Source organism: Tinamus guttatus, unplaced genomic scaffold, assembly GCF_059628265.1.
Source record: "Tinamus guttatus ecotype Peru unplaced genomic scaffold, ASM5962826v1 Tinamus_guttatus_pri_ptg000211l, whole genome shotgun sequence".
NCBI lineage: Eukaryota > Metazoa > Chordata > Aves > Tinamiformes > Tinamidae > Tinamus > Tinamus guttatus.
This window is the reverse complement of record NW_028288745.1, coordinates 7,539,648-7,561,584: the sequence shown is the minus strand read 5'-3', so window position 1 is coordinate 7,561,584 and position 21,937 is coordinate 7,539,648. Positions and strand designations below refer to the sequence as shown.

General features: G+C 40.0%; 1 protein-coding gene across 1 annotated transcript in view; it reads left to right on the top strand.

The window, feature by feature from the left end:
• Positions 1–902: 902 nt before the first annotated feature.
• The window catches only part of PALMD (palmdelphin), a 46,768-nt gene continuing 25,733 nt past the window's right edge, over positions 903–21,937 (top strand). The window contains exon 1 of the mRNA XM_088524482.1: positions 903–1,094. Coding sequence (XP_088380608.1) covers positions 1,051–1,094 — 44 coding nt within the window. The 5' untranslated portion in view covers positions 903–1,050. The remainder of the gene's footprint in view (positions 1,095–21,937) is intronic.

Sequence of the window (21,937 nt, the reverse complement as noted above, 5' to 3'; positions counted from 1 at the left end):
AAATCCCGCGTAAAGCAGTAGACAAGCTGCAAGTGGGGACTCATTGCAGCAGGAGATACTAAAAAAAAAAAAAAAAGCTTTAATATTGTTGTCTGAGAGAAGAAGCTCAGGGAAGAGGCTTTTAGAGCTCCTCCAGCTGTCTAACATACCACACAGAGCTGCCAGTGCACATTCTTTTGGCCGCATCCTTAGCAGATGCCCACAAAGGAAACGCAGGCTGGATCCTGCACAGTGTGAGACACAGCTCAGAGAGCCACGAACAGGGTCACGTCTCCTTTCATGGGTCACCCACTACATGATCTATAAATCAAGGTGTCGTGAAAGATGGCACAGGAAAATTGAATGGTTGCCATGAAATTATTGCTCACAAAACATTTTTCCATGAACCAAAAACCCTGTATAGCCTTCTCATCCTATCTCTAAGGAAACTGGGATCATGCTGTTCAGATGATGTATTCCTGATCATAGAAGTGCAATTTTAAAATGCATTTGCTGTCATTTTCCTAAAGCTTGTTAATATATTTATTCAATGTACAATAGTTCAAGCGATGGGAGACGTTTTCATTTTTAAAATCGACCTTTACCACCTACCTAATGTTTTCATCATCCTAGAAATTACAGTAAACCACAGTGATCTTTACCTCAGCTGCTAATTTAGTTAGGCTTTGTCCAGAACAAAAGGCGACAGTAAATGCCAACGTTAAGAACTACACCCACTTATAAATCATGCAGCCTCAAGTATCATATTTAGTAAGTTAAATATTTACTAGACTATAACTAGCAAGCAATGCAAATACCTTAGATAACTGGTTTATTAGAGGAAACATCTTTAGCAAGTATTTCTTAGCTCTACCACGGGCATTTCTAAAATATCTTTCTCAATCTACTTTTCTGAGCCCCATGAAAGAAGGTCAAACCTCCGAGGGACGTCTGCATGAATAAAGAACAATAATACACTATCAGTGGGATCTATCATCTCCAGCTGTACTTTTCCTTTCAGCCTCTGCCCTGTTATCATTTGCAACGTGGTGGGGATAAAAGAGATACCAAATGCAGTCTGATGCTCTTGGTTCCGAACACCAAAGACCACAAAGGTAAGACCCCAGCTTCTTAAAGTCTCTCTAGGCTGCGCACTATGCTTAAAATGTGCCTATCAACATTTCTGTTTTTCCATAGTATTTTGATTCTGCACTCCATTCTGATTTTCTATTATTCATTTTAAGGAAAATTTGCCTATCTTATATATCTACAATTATGGTGTGGATGTGGATTAAGAGTTCTTGCAATTTCTGAGATAGAAGAAAAGGATACAGTAATCCAGCATATCATCAATGCTGGGTATGCTGGGTTAATCCAGCATATCATCAATGTCAGTTCACAATAAGAGAGTACTGTTTTCAAAGTCAGAACTATACAAATTTGTAAACTATCTGTATAACTGTAATTGTTCTTGAGAGACAAAAGGAAAGCAGAGAGAGAAGATGGAAAGACAGGTGAAGGAGAGAGGAAAAATGGGTTTTGAAGTGTAGTTAAATTCAATTCGACTGTTCTAAACTTGCTTCTGCCTGTAATTTGGAAAATCAATCTCAGTTTAAAGAAAAATCATTGTGATCACTGGAAGGATGTTACCATCAGTAAAACAGCAAGCACATAATACAGAGACACATAGACCACATGTTTTGGCTTTAATTTGAACTATAATTGTCCACCCTCAGAATTAGAGCTATTTATTTTAACATGACAGTCTAATTAGCCAGCTCTGGTTTGGGCAGGCTGTATAGTCAGGAAAGGCAGCAAAAAGGAAGGGAGGAAAGACATGACTGAGAAAGTGAAAAAGTAAAAATAAAAGTAGACTTCTTTGGGTATCTCCTTAGGGCCTCAGAAACGGGTCCCTTCAGAGTCCCACACATGGGGCTCTGGGTCTCCTGCTTTATGCATCGATTCCATTATCAGAAGTTGCACTCCCACAACCTCATGCTGGACCCAGCTTCAGGCCCCAGCCCTATGGGCTGTAACTTCAGCCCAGCCTGGCTCACTCTCAACACCAGTTATTTCATCCCCAGACACCCTGGCACCTTGCTCTTCTCTAGGCTGCTGAACAGTTGCTCATTAGTCTCAGTCTTTCGATCCTCTCTCTCCGATATCTCTAAATTAAATCCTCAAACCACTCTTTAATTTACATCTCTCCTCAAATTTTCTCTATCATGTTTTCAGTCCACTCCCAATACCACTATCAAATTTCATCTATTTTATCTATCTCATCTATTATTTTTTCTTGAACATACAGGATTTCTTATAAATGCTTGGCAGGGAGGCTCCTTTGCAAGAAAGTGAGTCTCCATTAGCTGCTTTCCTTTTCCTCACATCCCACTTTAATATAGATGTCTGAATTTTCATTTCAAATGAAAGCATTTCAAAATGAACTCTCAGAGGAGTAAATTAACTATAGCTGTATGTGCTATGTTGTGGTATATTATAATCCTGGACATCTACATTTTCAGATTTGTTTTGGTATAGACATTTACCAGCTACACAGAAACAAACAAATGAATTAGAAATTGATTTTAAAAGTACCCAGTTCTTCCCACGCTTTTCTCTCATTCATTTAACTACAGCTGTTAGTGTTCATTACTTTATTTAAATAATAAATATAGCATTATATATTGCCTATTTTTCCTGATATGCTTAGTTAACATTTACTTAGAAGTGTTCCTACATAGACTAGTATGGATTATTATATCTACCTTCAAATGCAGGATCTCAGTTCAATTATCAATAAACATACACTATACACAGCAAAATAAAAAATGAAATGATTACGTGAATGGATCTCATCACATTAGCTGAATGGATAGAATAAGAAAGGAAGATCAAAGTTGATACACTCAAACGTCATTGGGAGGAAAAGGGAGAATTACTACTACACTTGATGAACTCCAAATTAGCTGAATTAGTAGGCATGTTTACCTGGCAGTATTTACTTAATAAAAGGATATAAGCATTATTTTAGACAGATAGTAACAGAGTATGTGCACAACTATAGTGATAAATGCAAAGATGATATCAGAACAAGAAATCATTGGCCTCAATTTGTCTGGAATATTATATGCATTCTATTTGCTGCATCTATGGAAAGGATTTTGGAGAACCAGAAGAGTATGGGGGAAGAGTAAAAAAAAGACATCCCTCCCCAGAAGAAAAGACATCTTTCCCTAGAAAACAGAGACTACTAGGATCATTCTGTCTTAGAAACAACACAGAAAAGAGCAGATGGAAAATAAGGGACATGAGAAACTCCTAATCTATGTGTCTGTTCAAAAGCAAGGAGGCATGCGTAACAGTAAAAAGTGGAAAACCAAGCTTGTACAACACAACACTTCTATACTCCATGTGCAATCAAACTGCATATCTTGCTGTCATAGGAGACTTTCGAAGCCTAGGATTCAATACTAAGAAAGGGATTAGGTAGATATTTCCAAATAGTATAGTTCAGGTACTGGCGATGTAGGAAAAATATTTAATGTTTCCAAATTCAAACCACTCTATCTAATGGAATTGACTGTGAGTACCACAAGAAGGCGGAAGGGTGGCTATTCCCTATCTGCCTGGACCCAGGCAGCCATGGCGATGGGATAACAGTCCAGGTGGTGGCTCTGCTCTGAGATGGCACTTTTATATCCTGCAATTTGACAGTACTCAGTAGCCCAACAGAGCTGACACAACCGAATGCTCATAGGAGGGGAACTGAGAATGTACAGTAATGTGACGACGCAATAAACCTGCCTCTGCTCATATTAAAATGTGGATTTAATACATTTACAAAGTCGGTGGACTTTCATTTCTCACATATTGGAAATATCCTAAACTGAAATTTTACAAGGGACCAAGAACAATGTTTTGCCAAAAGGAAAATAAGCACAGCAGAGAGAGGCTCTGTAATGAGCAGAGGCAGACATGCACTTTTAGAGGGCAACCCATCCATTTTATGTATGGTCAATGTATCCTCTGGATTTGCTCAACTCCAATGATTGCAGAGGGAATCCAGTCCCTATCTTAAATTTGTAGAAAAATTTGTACAATCTCCTAATCAGTATCAGGGTAGAAGTAGCTTATTCTCAAGATACCTGTCTCAAAGTTAGACTTCACTAACTTCCTGCACAAAAAACTAAGCAGATGCCAGTTGATACACACTGAAGGTTTTCACTTACTATGGTTTTAGAAATACCACTCCAAAAAAAAAAAAAAAAAAGGAAATAATTCAGCCTCAGGAACAGTGAAGATTGCAGTCAAAGTCTAGCAGCTTTAGTCCAACAAATTACCACTGATTCCAGTAGCTTTTTTTCTCAAGAAAGGATTTCTGAAGTTTTCCAGGTATCTGCACTGATGCGACATTGTAAATGCCTCTCAGAAATCTAGGGTCTAGATGCATATAAGGCCTTCCAGTTTTTCAGTTGTGCAATAGTGCTGTTCCTCTTCTACTTGGTATCAGAAAAAAAAAAAAAAAAGCCTTTTAGAGATCACCTGCTATTACCTCTCCTGAGTAGCGACAGTCACTGGCAAGCTGTGAGCTCAGTGAAGACTTGTCTCAGACTGGCCCCTCCAGTGAACAGATCCTTGGATAAACCCCAGCACTAAGGAGGACATAGCAAATCAAGCCATAGTATGTTCAGGTCACATAGGACATACTCAGAGGGAATCACAGAGGGAAGATATGACACAACCCAACCTCCAGCAGCAAATCAGAAATGTCTGTAGCCACGAAAAGACTTTAGCAAGACACTCTGGAGGATCTGATTTCACCTTGTAGCTTCCAAGGGGTTCATCGGCTGCTGTCACACCCAAACAGAAACATTTACAGCATCAGGATTGCTGGTGGGGCTGCGGCAGAAGTACACAGAGTGTGGCTATATAGAGCAGAAGTCAGATAGCAAAGAGCAGAGCTGTGATTGCCTAGCACTATCTGTATCACCTTCAGGGTTCAGCCTGGGACTTGCCTAAATCACAACTAACGACACAACTGATAGTGAAGTTTACCTGCACACACAGCAGCAGGAGCCTGTATGATTTCACTAATATAAGTATTTGCAAGCAGCAAAGAAAAGATGTAATAGGTCATGCCATTAAAGTCTGTGAAGCCAGAAGAGTTCAAGAGAGAAGCAGGAGGCTGCGGTGCAGGGGGGAAGTCTGTGCAGACGCAGGGTGACAGTAATAACAGCCTGTTTGGCTATGGGATATCAGTGTGCACAGTTTACAGCAGTGCAGCCTAGCAGGACTCAGCAGCAGTAACCACAGCTCAGCGCCTACCCTGCAGTTTCCACTCAGCACTTTCTGTACAAGTACCAATCAACTTCACATTTCAGTCAGACTATGCTGGTACTTGCAGAACATGCTCATAACTTAGGACTCATGGCGTGAGTTTTTGTATTTGTTTCAGGCTTTGGAACTTCAGAGGGGCTATCGAGAAAGACAGTTCACAGTACAGAAACACAGTCAAGTTTCCCTCCACTGCACATTTCCGTATAGGGCTGTGGACAAACAGCCTAGCGAACACTATAAAGATGTAGTTATAGACCTTGGTATCTACAGCTTTTCACAATGATTCTTCACTTATCCTTTTCAAAAAGTTTCATTTGACATTGTTCTTCTCAATGTCTGTTTCTGCACACCTTAAAATACATCTGGTCATATGGATTACTAACTAGATTACAAGAAACAAGTTTCCCAATTGTTTGTTAGCAAGCAGAGAATATGAAAGGAAAAGCTCTAATGAGTAGCACTTGCATATTAGCCACTAGCTGCGCTGATTCAATAATCATGGCACTTCGCCTGTCGTCTGACAGATTTCAACGGAAAGACAACCCAGATCTGATGAGCAACGCTCCCCGCACAGAAAGGTCTCGTGCTTAATAGATGCTAATCACATTAGTCCAAAACTAAAAGAGCATGGAGCAGTGCAAAGAGGATCAAAAGTATTTGAATATAGAATTACTGTGCCTTAATGAACTAAAATTCAGTTGTGTTAATCATCTAAATCTTAAATTCATATATCATTTTCCACTTTGGACTACACAAATATTGCCTAAAAGGTCAGTGTAGAACTCTGGACAAATTAAATAATGGGACAAGAGGTAATTTTTTTCCCGGTTTCCTTTATAGCACTATACTTACCTTTGGCCTGCGATAAAATCCATGCAATAAGGACAGCAACGCAAGTTCCAGGCAGTTGACACCTGCAGGAAAGGCCCTGGAGGGATCATTGACACAGCAAGCACTTGGGAGGCTTCTTGCTTATTTTCTTATGAAAAATAATACACAGGAGCTACTGCTGGGTTCCTAAATTGCTCAAAATACCTGCTGGGTTCCTGGCCATCAAGTGAAGGGTGACTCGTCATCCGCTATTCCTAAAAACAACCATTTCTAGCATTTACACAGCCTATTTAAATACACAAGTAAAGGAAAAGTAAAGCTAAATAAAGCTTTATGATGGTTTCCTTACTTCTCGTGACATATAACCACAACCAGGATGACAATTCATCCAGTTGATGTTTCATCTCCATTTACTATCCTCATTTCAAGCAAATATGGCCACTTACTTCTATCTGTGGATCTGTTTTCTAAAAAAGGGAGAATGAAGAGAGATTTGCAGCATCATGAAACCCTATCCCAAAAAAACAAATAAGGCCTCTCTTTAAAGTACACTACAGGCATCTGTCATTGCATCCGTAATGCCCGACCACTTCCCATTTACAGAACAGGATCAAACAACTAAAGTTATGCCAGGATATAGGGGTAAGAGTTCCCTGCACTTTAAGAGCTCTACATGGAGGTGGACACGTGGCCCCCATGGCCAGTGCTAAAGTTTCTGCTGATGACTGCAGGGGAATTTGGGCGTGAATCCATTCATATCCCATTTCTCTAGCTAGAATGTGATAAGGCCAAGCCAACAATTCAGGCTATGGTCTGGCTTCTTCCTTAAGTGCCTGCTTTTCCTGGTTGCCATATTTCCTTTTTCAAATGGCCACCTCCTGTGGGAATATTTTGCTCAAGAAGCAAAATAAGAGAACAACCTTTTCCATTTCATGATGAGTCATTTAGAGTATGTGTGTTCCTTCACATTGCCAAATATTTTTCCAGCTCACAGCTATTCCAAAGACATATTTGAGATCGGGGCACAAACAGTGCTTTGCTTCTATATTTATGGCAAGATCTTTCTTCGTATAGGGAGAACACAAATGTTTTCCATTTTCGCATCAATGGCAGTACAACTTCATTCAGAAGAAAGTTTCCATTAGCCTGAAAACAGCTACTGCTGGCAATACTTTGTTGAGGAAACAGCAAGCTGGAAAATACAGCAGCTGTTATACGAAAGAGAAAAAATGGGGAAAACTAATGAAACTTTTGCTTACCAGTTTGGGTTTGCCATCAGTTCAAGTTTAGGTGTGGTGGCCTCCCAAAATCAATATTTGAAGGTAACTACTCGTCTGCTACACACACCAGAATGCCAAGCATTTGTAACTTGCTCCAGCTTGTAAGCTATGTGTGTCAGTCCTACTTAAATCTCTAAAATGTGATGCTAAAGTCATGGTATCAAAATCTACCAGAGGGTAGAAAAGCTAATATCATCCTTCAAAGCAGCTGCCATCCCATATGCAGTGTCCTAGGGAATCACATGGACATTTCTACAACCAACTTCTACCACTTTGTGCATCAGCCCAAGACTTGGACAAAAAAAATCACTCCTTGCTCTGAGGGAGAGGAGAACAGATATCTTTCCTTGCTAGTGATACAGGTTGTAAACTAGGCCTGAAATAGCAAAGATACCTGGCCTATATTTGCTTTTGACATCCCACAGAGGGGATGAAGTCAAGAGAAGACCCTGTTTTCCCATACTGAGCGAGCACTGCCTATATTTGAAATACTCTGTCTATTCTGCAAAAGCAGAATAAACCTCATGAAGTCTTTTGGGCATTTGTACTCTTTGGGCAAGGTAATCATATGCCCCCCTTGGTTAATGCAAGGAATTCAGAGCTCCCAGCTGACTGCAGAATAACCAGACTAACGTGTCTCGGCTGTCAGCTACATGTTCTCAACTACAAACACTTCCTTTTCTGGTGTTCTTTGCCTTCTCAGCCCCTACATAACAAATATCAGCATGCCTGAGGTTGCTCACTGGAGTCCAAAAAAAGCCACCAAATTCAATAAGAGAAATTCCTTACAATGGGACTGAAACATGAGATTTTTTTTTCCTAATTACTCCCTTATATTGCAAGGTGCTCTTTTCACATAGTGAAATGAAAAATAAGCTAAATCTCTCACCAGATTTACCAAAAAAAAAATTACTTAGGAACAAGATTTGGGGAATGCTTGAAGAAATAAGGATGATTGTTATTTTCAAAGATGAACCATGATCCATGTAAGGATATGAGCACAAAGACAGTCCACTCTCCAAATGATATTTTTTGCTGATGTTCAAAAGTTTTCTTTCAAAATAAATAGGTCCTTTCAAAGAGGTTCACAGAACATGTAGAAATTACCTTCTCTGAGGGTAAGAACTCAAGCGCAGTCCCATCACAGAGCAGCTTTCCAAGGGCTCCTGTGCAGAGATAGATCCAGGTTCTTTACAGATAGTATAACTCTACATCTATCAAAGCAACAGACAATGATGCTCAATCTTCCTTATAAATACCACACTAGAGGTATAAAGACTGTGTGACTTTAGAAAGATAATCAGAAGGAAAGCTATTTTAGAAAACTGCCCCCAGGAGCCTATGAATGAGCTAAAAATCTTCTTTTATCTGTCCTGCTGAAAATTACTTCTAGTTTTCCAGTCAATTCTGAACATTACAAGAATAATGTTCTTCTGACTGTCTCCTTTGGTACAAATGAGATAAGCTGTTTAGCCAGCCCTTTCTCCAGCCCAACTTTGGAATATTCCAGGAAATACTACCAAGAAGAGAAATTATATTGCATAGTCAGATGGTCAACAGTGCTCAGAGCTGCTCACCAAGAGCAGGCCTGATTCTCTGCATCATTCACATTCAAATAAACTTTGAGTAACTCTGTCAAGGTTACACATCAGATTTGGAGAGTGTGCTAGATCTATGCTTGTGAACAGATGTAGAGAATCAGGCTCTATATAATGAGATTCAGCTATAATTAAATCCTAGCCACATTAATTTCTTTATACTAATTTCACTACTCTGGAGGATCAGAACCAGGAATCATGAACTATGTGCTAGTGCTCACATGGCTGTCAGAGCCAAGGTACTCAAGCACCTATGAACAATTCCTTGGCAAAACTAGTTATGTCTAAAAATGTTTTCAGCATAAAAATATGCAAAGGGAATCGCTAACAGCTGTCACAGGGAACCACCATCACACCAGTATTCCAGGAGAGGGAGAATTCTCTTACATGAACATCCCAGCTCAGAAACTGTCTCTTTGCTCTGAGTTTCATGCAGCCTGAGGATTGTGCCATCATGTTGTTTCCACGCTAAGACAGTGTGTCATCCCATCCTGACCTGCCAGAACACAATCCAACTCTCCTCAAAGGCAGTACAGATACAGGATCTGATGAAACACGTGCAGTCTCTACCCATCCACTTCAGGCAGCTGACATCTACAAGACCGAGCAGGTTCCACCCTGGAGCAAAGCCAGTTTCTGCATTTCTTTTTTGAAAGTGCTTCCTTTATTCCAGCTGAACCAGTAATACTAGATGTGCTCTCAGTTATCTTTTGTGCACTCTCACTTCTCTTACAAACAGACATCAGTATGGCTTTACTCAATTGTTATTCTTATTAATGCCACAGTAACTCCTGCTCAATGTCCTTCTTGTAACACAATTTATCCGTCAGAATGAGATATCAGCTGACCTAGCCCTGCCTCATTCCTAGCACGGGAACCGAATGGCTCATCAAGGAGCTTTCTAGATTTGTTATTACATACCTGCTGTTGGCCAGTGAAAATGCCAAATTATAAATCACGCTGCTTCTTCAACAACCTACTTTCTCACTTACCGGTCAACTTTTTTCCTAATATTAACCACGATCTCTGATTTTCTTGCTCTCTTCCCTGTTTTCTTGAGGTTACCTTTTCAGCAAGATCTCATCCAGGAGCATGCTCTATTTGAATGTATTCAGAGGTATGGAGACACATTTATAAACTAGTAGTTGACATGAAACAGTGCCAAGAGTAGAATGAAATCAAACTAATTAACAGGAAGGAGCAGGATTCCTGTATGTTTTTCTTTTCTTTTTCTCCTCTGGTTTGCATTTCTCCTTCTGGGACTAATTTTTCCCCCACCTTCTCATACTCTATTCCATTGTCAGTACTTTAGACAAGCCAAATCTCCCACAGTGGGGTATGTTTTTCTGTCAATTCTTAGGATTGCTAATGAAAAAAATCAGTTTTTTCTTATGTTGTGAGTGTTCAGGACCATGACTCCCCATGCCCTACCTTTCCTATTAAGTGCTGTATCCTTTCAGGCAGTGTTCTCTGTCCTTTTCCAATCTGGGGAAGGTAAAAAGCACTTCAAGAACCATAAAACATGCCACAACCTAGAATAAACAGGGACAGCTGAGTTTAAATATGATTTAACTAGTTAAAATTAAAGGAGTGAAAGACTAACTAGGTCCAGCTAATTCTTTATGATCTTTGGTCACACTAAACTTACACTGAATTATGTTATTTATAGGTGTTCTCTAACAGTGTGTACCAGCATAGGTACCCAATATAGCTATGGTCTCTAACACTATCAGGAAGGATTGTTCATAGGAGAGAACATCACCTGCCCAACAGCTAGTGTATCTGGAACACAAAATGCTTCAGCAGCCAGAGAAGCCTCTGTGCAGCCTGTGTTCTGTCAGTGAACAGTTCTTTGCAAGAAAGGGTGCCTGCATATAAGACTATCCAGATGTGTGGATCTTCATAGACCCACACATTCACAGACACACACACTTGGTTGATATGCACAAGCAACTAGAAATAGCTGTCATTTTCTCTTCAGTATTAGACAGTTTGTGCTGCGTATGCATTGTACAACGATTACCACCACTAACTAACACTCATTGAAGTAGAAGGAACTAAATACCACAGTGGAAGCTCAGAAAATGGAATTTTTCAATCACATCTTTCCTTTCTCAAGCCAACAAATAGTCCCTCTGAAAACAAGGAAGCTTGGGCTGCAGCTGCTTGCTGCTCGCAGCAGACACAGCACTGCCGGCAGCGCCAGAGCTGCTCGAGCTCCTCTCTGCTCAGAGCGCATTGCCTGGGGCTTCAGAACACCCTGCCTATGAGCTCCAGAGAGCTGCCCGAATCCTCCTGAAAGCCTGACCCCGGCCACATACACTTAGGCCGATGTGCAAAGCCCTTGCATTTGTAAGGAGCAGTGTTGCCTGGTGCAGCAAGCAAAGACTGAGGGGAGGCAGATACTGCTGCACCTAACAGGGTAGCTGCTTCTGCCAAGCGAGGCAGCGCTATTCTTGCCTTGCTAACTCACATCCTGGCCACAGGGCCGACCCCTACAGGAACCCTGCCCCTGAGGAGACACAAAAGTGAGCAGAAGCCCTGTCTCTTGCTGGCATTTTCTCCTCCATGTCTAACAGGCCAGGAGCCTTGCGCAGGCTGTGACTCAGAAGTACTAGGGCAGCCCCTGGCTCAGCCTCCAGCCTTGCAGAGTGAAAATGCCACCACTCATCACCAAACCAAGCGCTGCTGGCTGCTAACACCTAACATCTGGTTTCCGAAGGGTACCAAAATCAGATCTGAGCTACAGCCCTGACCAAAGCCAGCCAGTCTGCTGTATGCAAGCGGGCTCAGCATGCAGAGAATTGAGAAGTCAGGCAACACTGAGACATTTTTTTGAGCAACACTATATCATAGGACAGAACCTTCCTTTGGCAAACTGACAGGGCCAGGTTGCACTTAGCAAATGCAGCTACTCCTGAAAAAGAATGGTGATATCATAAAAGATTAGCATAGGAGACTCTTCAAGGGCAGATCACATTTGCTAATGATGACTATAGCCTACGACTGGGTCTGCGCCATCCACAATAATTCATCCAAAGTAAGTTAGAGAGACCAGGAGGGCACAGCAGCCTATTGCAACAGAAATAAGATTTGCCATAACAGTTGCACTGATTCCAAAATACTGTTGGAATTCTGTTTAGACCTACTCAGGAATCCTATTTGTATTTCCTAAGATTGCATTAGCCATTCTAGCTACAGGTTTGCCACCAAAGTTAATATTCAGTTGATCGTTCAGTATGATTCTCAACTTCTCCTCAGTACCATTAATTTCCAGGACAGTGAAAACCATCTTACAGTGTTCTTATGCCTTATGAGTTTTTTTGTTCCTAAACATGTAACCCTGCATGTAGGAGCACTGAACTTAATGCTGTTTATGAACATTAATTAATTAAACAACATAATGTTGTTTATCAGTTGGCTAGAGATGCAGATCACCTTATATCGGGGAGCTGTCCCTATTTCCTACCTTTCACAACAAAGGTATCCTTGTGTATCCTTGTGTTGGCTGTATGTAATTTTGGTTTTTAATGAAGATATCAATGAATACATCGACTCTATTACCATCCCCAAAAAAGCATTAAATTTTCCGTTTATTGGTGAGCACTATATCACTTTCCCTTAACGCACTAGTAGGTCCTAGCCAGCACTTGGTCAGGAACTGATGGTGTTAGAGTGGCAAGCCCCAAATTATCTGGGTCATCCATCTACCTCTCAACACCCATGCACATTTCTCTCCAGAATTTTAAACTAGTATATGCTACAGATTAAATCAGTTAGGCTCAAGACTGCAATTCTACTTGCTGTACTAAAGAATGGCTAAGAGGAAATGGTTCCTCTCCATTTAAGAGAAAATGACATCTGCAAAGGATGGAAACCTCATTCAAGGGCTTCAGGTTTTGTGAAAGAGGCTATTACTGTCTTTGACTACCACAGGAGTCCACCTGGAAAGTAACAAGTCGGGAGTCATTAGAAAGTCTGACAAACTCTCTTGTGTAGTAATAGGTGTATGAGCTGCTTCCTGACTGCGGAGCACTAACCATTTTTCACTTATGTAGAACTCTGAATACTTATTCTGAACCCTTATGGTGTCAGGAAAAAGAAAAACAAAACAACAACAACAACAAAATCTCACTTTTCACTTGCATCTTTTAGAAAATGACGTCAATTTATTCCCTGCTTCTCTATCATAATTTTCTCTCACAAAGGGTTTTCCTATGACAGTGAAGATAAATTGCTAGTATTTTTTATTCTCATTTAATATAGCCAAAAAAGAATTTGCAATGATGATCATTCTTCCTGCCAATGTATTAATCCTTAAGCAAGACACGGTCCAACTGAGATAACCATTGCCAACCAAATCCGACCTTTTTAGATTCAGTTCTGTTCAACCAGATCCTATTTTTAAAAACATGTGCCATGGATTAACAAGCTACAGAGCACCATAGAGCTCCTCTTATAATTTGAGTTGCGTAGTCTTCCTATTGCATAATGGCACACAAAAATCTTAGCCACTGTTAATACTGTACCATTACTTTAGTTTTAAGAAAAACTAGTTTTGAATTATAATAATTATAAGCTACTACTGTCATTTACATTATTCCTTTTGTACTGTGAGACTTGAGAAAAACATTAAAATTCCCTTTCTTAGAACTGAAGAACACATATGCAGGAAATATACATATACCTTCTATATGTAGGAAGCCAAAGGAGAACAGAGATATTCAGCTTCTACTGCACAATGCATTACTGTCAATAGATCTTGCAAAACAGAAGTTGAATTAAAAAAAATAAAGCCTGATTAGACAAATCTAATTGTTTTCTAATTAAGCAGATTGGAGGCAGATGCCATTGGTGATTCCCTGTAAATTTCTAAAGTGATGGGATTAACCCAGGCAACTAACGTAGTCCACAGATAATGCATGGCATAGATCTCAAACTGTTTATTCATCACCTTGCATACACATGGAAAAAGATGGCACCTTTTTTAAGAATTGCTGCAAATCTTTTCATTACTCAAACGATTGAATTATTCAGGATGATTAAATGATTAAATAATTGAATAATCAAAGCTGTACAAACCAAAGAATTAAAATAATTCTTATCCCACTTTCAAGTCTGAAAATGAGGATATCTAGGGATTAGAGGTAAGAGTAAACAAACAGAAATATGTTTAAAGAAAAAAAACAAAGTGGATCTGAAAGTGTTGGTTTGCATTAAAGATTTGTATTAGAAAAAGTCTCCAATACATTTGTCTTCCACACCAAATGTCTCTCTCTCTCTCTCTTTTTTTTTTTTTTCCTTTCTTTTTTCTTTCTTTTTTTTTTTTTTTTTTAAACAAGCTATACTACTGGTAGCTTTTATATACAGGAAAAAAAAAAAAAAACCACAAGTGACCCATACTTAAAGGAAAGGTTAACTAGAGAACTTAAAGAAACTTGCTGGAAGAAAAACAAGAAAAAATAAGAGCCAAAAAGTTTTGCTGGGTTGCATTTCCTTTTGAAAGCTTTGCATAACAAGAATAACATTCCAAAAGCTTCATTCATACTCTTATTCTCTTATTATTCATGTCATTTTCAAAACTGGTGTTTAATTTCACCCACTCAGAGAGAGCTCCACAGCCCAGGCAGTTCACAGCCATTACTGAGAATACAATTTAAGGGAAAAGATACTTACAGAAGATTTCAAAGTGCCCTACAAGTGCTTAAAGCTGCTCTGAGGGCTTCCTGGTTACTCAGGTCAGGGATAATTAAACCAGGGGATTCAAGCTGTGGCCAGCAGCCTGTCCATGCAGACTGTGCACACCGCGAGCTGTCTCACCAAACAGACAGATGTAGACAGATTTGCTCAGGGTTTACAGGATTAATGAAGGATAGGAGAAACACTCAGAATTAGGCTAATGTCTACAAGCAGGAGGAGGAAGTGAAAGAGGCTGAGGTTCATAGAAGGTTTTTCTGAAAACAGATGAGTCAGTTTGGAGAAAGTACCAGCCAGCAGCTAGGGTGCTGCTGTCAGCTTTGCTGAAGCTCTCAGAATTCTAAGGCAATTAAGAGAAAAGGCTGCAGTCAACAGAGTTCAGGCTTGGAAGACAAGGTGTTTCCAAGCCCCTCGCAGGAGCCAGGGAGCGGGCCCGTTCCCACGCAGCGTCACAGCTCCGCTTGCCCAGGCTGCGCATCCCCGGCAGCCCCAGCCCAGGCCAGTCACTGCAAACAGGGGATGCTCACACAGAGCAGGGCCCTCAGCCAGCTCTGAGAACGCTCCCACATACACTTCCCACTTGGTTTTCCAGACTGCTGCCCAAGCCACTATCTAATGCAGATAAACTTCTAAGACGTTAGGCAAAAATTGCTTCTTATTTGATCTAGACTGAGCTTAAGAATTCAAGCATTCATCTTTAAAATGTGTTTTAAAGGTCTCTAGTTTCAGAGAATCAATGATCAGCTCTTCCAATAGAGGAAACTAGTTTCTGTAGTCCTCAAATCTTGATAGTTACGAAGCTGCCTCTTGTCAAGGGCCCCAAATCCTTTGATATATCCCTTGAGATATCCTTTAATTGCAGAAGTTGTTCCACTTCCGTGTGGGGGAAATTCTTAAAAAATGCAAATTCATTTTTATTCTATTCAGTCTAATTTGCTATAACTGATATTCTAAAGAGGAGCCTGAACCTATGCTTTATCAATACTTTGAGATATGTAAAGAATTAAAAAAATGTTTGTGGAACTATGTGGAAAATGTGAGATGATCTATATGATTAATAGGCATAAAGTTTTTCAGATACAACTACTATATACAAAATGAAACTTCACCAACCATGATTGATTCCATACACTCTCATTGGTAAAAAGAATCACTCTACAATAATATGACTTTGATGTAGGGCAGGTCCTTCAGCTGTGTTTAAGCCATCATTTCCTTCAGGCTGGTCATTAGGACCCCAAAAGCACATGCCTCTGCTAGCTGGCGGTCTAAACTGATGTTATTAAAGTTGCTTGATAGATCTAACTTCAGCTCTTCAATTTCTGAGCTACTGCATTAAACTACTCAACAATATATCAATGTAACAGTTATTGAGATTTATGGTAAAAATTCCAAGCAATACCAATTTAAGTAGCTGTCTTCCTAAGAGAATCAGGCATCAATATGAACCTACCTGAACATATACTTCATATAATAGGAGAAAGTGTATTTACATAAAGAACATTCTTGAATCTCAGCACAAAAAAATACACATATATAAATAAATGCATTAACTCTCTACTGACACTTGACAAAAAATCTTGCATTACCCAAAATGTGTAAGAGAATGAACCAGCCAAACTAAAGGATTATAGCAGATAAGTACAACTTTTGGAGTGCTCCTGACTTTTCCCTTGAACAGGAAAGCTAACTGCTTCCAAACCAGTCACAAGCAAGAAATGGGGATTGTTTCTAATCCAAATCACAAGAACTGATTTCTTGAAACTTTCTAACTGTATTGACACTGACTATAACGCCTGACAATATCTAACCATCTTATAACAAGCTGTGATAGTACTCTATGAAAAGAGAAAGTACCCGACAAGCCCCTTTTCCAGATTCATACTATGCACCAAAACCCATCTTATAAAGATATTTCACCTACAGGCTAAAAGTAACAGTGATACTACATTTCATTTTTAATTCATAAGAATTAAAAATGCTTTGCTAAAACAACAGCTCATTAAAATGGCTTCCCACACTGTGTTAAACACAGAGTCTCTTTCTTCAGAGGTGAATTTACATATAACAGCCAAGCTTTATTTAACAGCTTCCACCATTTCCTCATCTCCCTACTCATTCATCTGGTTCCCTTGCTCTTTCCTCCTCCTTTGCATTTTCCAGTAACCAGGCAGTTCCACCCTCCACCCTCTCCTTACCACACCTTGCTACTCATCAGACTTTCCTCAGCAACGATTTGAGTTCCTAATTAAGCAATATCCACTTTTTCGCTTGGTTATTTATCTCGCAGTTTAGAGAGCCCATTCAGTGGGCTGATGGCTAAATACAGCTGAATAAGGTATAGGACTGAGGGAGAGAAAGCAGCAGGATGCCCCTCTACAACAGCACACAGTCATTGGAGCAGTCCAAGTTTCCCATGTAATTTCCCTCTAAATGTCTACCACACAAGCAACATAGTGCATTCACATCAGAGGATCCACTCAGATTCAAATGCAACCTAGGAGGAAAATACGACCTTTCCTGTAAGAAAATGTAGCTGTCAAACAAGTCTGAAATCCTGACAGGCAAAAAGAATCTTACAAGGAAATTAAGGGAAACCATATTAAACCAAGCATTCTTTGCCCCTATTTAATCATTACTTCTTTGAGATAGTGGGTTGAGTAAATATATAGTGCTAGGAGAATCAGGAATGAAATAAGTGCAAATCTACTGAATATTCTACGATGACGACATTCTCACAAATAAGCAGCATTCTTAGCGTCCAGTGTTCCTCCTGGCAAGCACCAGCCATTCACTCTGAATGCCCATGTCATTCAGATGACCTATCCAACACTACAAACAAACAGGGAGCAGCTGAACTTAACAGTGGGAATGACTGACAAGTTGAGAGTTATCATCAACCTGTTTAACCACTATTTCCAAATAACAAACTCCTCAGGAAAAAAATAAAAAAGAAAATAGGTCTGAATTTGCAACAAGTGTTATCTGCCATAAATAATCCTATCATCTCTGCTCACCATAAAGTTTTGCATAATCTCATCACATATTTTTTCCATTAATACGTGGAAAGGCTTACGCAAAACAAATTGTATGTGGGATATTTTTTGCCCACCCACAGGGTAGGATACTGAATATCTGAAAGCACAGGAAGGATTGCCAGAGTCTGAAGTCATCATGTTTTCACAGCAGTTTCAAGTTTCAGATAAATAACTATACGCACATGCTTACATGTCGCTGTAAGGTCTCTCGCAGTCGCTGGGTGCTTAGGTAAGGCAAGCCTGAGGCCTGCAGGACAGCTGAGTTCATCTAACCACGCACCACTACCAAGAGAGACAAATTTTCTCCTTCTCTGCACACCTCCCAGGCAAAGCTCGGTTCCTTCTCTCCTGATGCTCACATTGCTCCTCAGAGAGCCTAATCTGCCCACTGACATAGCCAAAGACCTTCACAGAGTTGGGCTTGGGAGGAATTTTTAGACTACTTCCCTGGGAAGCTAGCAAATTAAATTAGTTCACAGAGTAGTTACAGAAAGGAAAGTGGCTAGAAAATGTGGCTAGAAGTACGAGTGGAGGAAATGCAGTTCCCTTTGCTGTGCTGCAAGCTCTCAGAGGAGGTTCATGACTCCCTGCAGAGCTGCCCAGCTCCTCGGGCATTGGGGCCAGAAGAGGCCACATGTGCGGGCTGGTCACAACAGCCCCGTCACGCCTCAACAGGGGAGCAGCCAGGGTGCCTGCCCAGCTTCCGGTCTGGGCAGCCCGCTGACGAGAGATCAGCAAGGAGGGAACTTGCTGAATGGCTTCAACAGGCAGTGCCTTCCCTGCAGCTCCACTGCAGTCTTGTCCCCTCCTCTTGTTCATGTCCCAGCTGCAGAGTAGAAAGGTCTTCGAGGAGCACCAAGGAGCACCTATTTCAGGTGTGCCTCCCAGCACCAGGGACTGCCTGCTCAAGGCCTCCAGCAGCAGCAGAGGAGCAACTCACCTCCTCTGCTGCTCAGGGAAACTACACCTGACATAAGTGCCCACAAAAACACTTCTCCAAGGTCTCACCGCGATTTACTGTTCTCCTTGTGTTCTCCAAGGGCATCTGAGAATGAGAATCGCAAGAGTACATCTTCCAGTCTACATTATTACCATTGGAGCACAGACCTTGTGCAATTCAGACCCCGGTTTTGGCCCTGGTTATAGGGTGCTAGTTTCATTTGAGGGAACATAATTAAACTGCACAACAACTAAAGCCTGGTTCTCAAAGCCCTGCTAAAAATTGCCTGCACAGTTGGCTGGGTAGGATTTAGACCTCCACACTATTCTTAGAAGTGGGTATCTGCAGCACTTGGGAAATGCGAGGCTGCAATCAACACATTCCACTACATGTTTAAGGCTGGGATCCAGAGTACTGCAAACCACCCGCGGTTTTACTTATTTCAGTTTATATTAAGAAATAACCATTCTCATCTACATATCTGAACACATTCTGTTAAGAATCTCACAATTAGTATAACCAGAGTAATTAATTGTAAGTCACTGAGTGAATTTTAACATGTCCTGAATGGCTTAAACAACTGATGGACCACAGCATGGCACATTTTCTTCAGAAAACTTGCCACATTCAGAGTTCCACAAAACGCTTCCAAAATGCATCCGGCCAAGAGCTGGCAAGTGTCTGGCAACGTGCAATAGGCTGCAAGAACATGTTTAGCGGTTTAAAAAATAACTTTGACATAGTCCACCATGTAATTTTAGCAAGTGGGGGAAAGATGATTCATATTTAACACAATAGTTTTATAGATTGACTGCAGTAATAACATGTATCTGCATATAAGATGTCATGGAAAAGCTAGTGGAGCCTGCGATGTCACGAAAACATTATAAGAACTTGTCTGTAATATTGAGAGATACCCAAAAGGCAGATTTAGCATAAAATAAAAATATAACATTTTTAAAACAACTGAAAGCAATGGCCAAGAGCTCTTTCTTCAGTTTGTTTTTCGAGATGTAAAGTATTCATTGTTATGAGTAGAAACAGGAAGGGAGTTGCACCTACAGGAATATAATAGTTCAAAGTTTTTCTTCCCAAAGACTCAGTGCAGTAAAGGAGGCAGAATTTAGGTTCATAAAATTGTACAAATGAAAGCTTTAGATAAGCAAGGGGATGAATGACATCCCACAAGACACACTACTCGTCTCCTAGCCACAGCAACAGAGATGGGCCATCTTCAGTCTTTCAGCCTGGAAACATTTTCAAAGTGGTTAGAAAATGTAATATGCATAAAGTATGCATTTGTATGTGTATAGCTGTTCATTAAGACAACGTAAAATATTTACTAATTGACAATAATTACTTTCATTCCATGGATGACTTTTAATTTCTTTTGTCTCTAGGTTTTCCTCACTCCTTAAAAACTCTTTTTCTCTGCATATTTTAGGCCATTACTGACATGGATATTTTTCAGAAAACACTTTCTGATTTAGCTCAGAATTTGTGACCTGAGAGATACATAAAGTCATACTTAATGTGATGGGTGCTGCTTCTGATTACCAGCCATTCCCTCAAATTAAAGCTTTTCATTTATTGAAGGCTGAGCTTTCCATCACTAAGAGCAGTCCACGCTCTCTTATACCTCTTATACTAAAAGCTAATGCTTATTAGCCAAAAGTAGCACCATACTGAACCCCAGAAGAGTTCTTTAGATGGACACATACTAGATGAAAGCTTCTTTAAAGCACAAGTGACTGAATCGGCTGCAAAACTTTGTAGACTAATGGTGAAAACAGCCTTCAGCTTTGAAGACATAAAACTAGACTTTGAGTGAGACAAGTCTCATTTCTTTTGGGAATGCCGTGAAATAACACAGTCAATGAGTAAATCTGTCCAAAAAGTCCCTTTTCTAAGCAAGCACCCAAAGATTTTAGATGTCTATCCATATGCCTTTCATCTGGAATAAATATTTTTTACATTTTCAATTTTAATTTCTTGATAGCTTATTTTTCACTTTTAAAAATGCAAAATCTAGGTTCTGGCTGTTAAGAAACCACTTGTCAATCAGCTGAGGCATCCCAGCTCCCAGGCTTCTGGTTTAATTGACAGGAGGCTGTGGTAGACATTTGCATTAAGGGACCTTCAATAAAATCTCTCTGCCCTGTCAGAGATTCAAGGCCACATGCAGACAAATGCATAGTGGCAGTGCATTTTCTCACTTTAAGAATACATAATTCACGTTAATACCAAGTGCAAGAAATCCATTTTCTGTTCCAAACACAGCTACAGAAGGCAGCTCACCAACAAGCAAAATAATCAAATTCATTATGATGTATAAAATGGTGAGTCATAAACTCTGAAACAATTCTTACCAGAAAATACTGGCTACCTTTTCAGCTAGTTACAATCTGAACAACCCCACTCCCTTAAGGCTCATTTTTTCAAAGTTTTTTTTTTTTTTTTTTTTTTTTTTTTTTAATGTGAGCATGTCTGGCCTTTTACCTTTCATCAAATATTTGTTCTGAGAAGCAGCTGTTTACTACTATAATAAGCTAATAAATGTGCAATGAATTATAGATTAAGTTACTGACTTGTTCTGAAGAAAGTCAGAGGCTGATGAATAAGTGCAGAATGGAGGATGGTTTTGCTCGCAGACTATGGCAATGACAGCTGCTGCAGTTCTGACACGGCAGAGTATCCCCATGCCAGTATTCAAACTATGTTCTAAAATGGACAACAGAGTCTGTGCTTTCAGTATAAGCATTCTCCTCTGGGCCTACTTGCACATTTTTATTCAGGATGTTCCATTCTCATAAATTCCCACTCACTTCTCTGAGTGATTCAAAACACAGTTCTGCAAGCATTTGCTTTGCATTCTCATTAGGCAATCTGACTCCTGCACTAAGGAACCAACACAAAATGGAAGTGAACAAATGAAGAGGTGAAGCCAAAAAAATACAATCTATATGATAGACCATGAGATACAACGAACATTTTCTGCATAATTCAGACTATCACTTCTACCAAAGGAAAATATACAGTTGGCAAGTACAGATTATACACATTTTAACACGTTTTTCTTCCAAAATACTTTTTCTTCCTTAAACCTGCAGAGTAGGTAAAAAAGTTTCTCTAGATATATTTCTGGCAAGCAGGTTCTGAAAATCTTTTTCCAAGAACCCTGCAGACTAAAAGCACAGCTGTTGGATTTACCAGTCTGACAACATGTAACACGCTGGA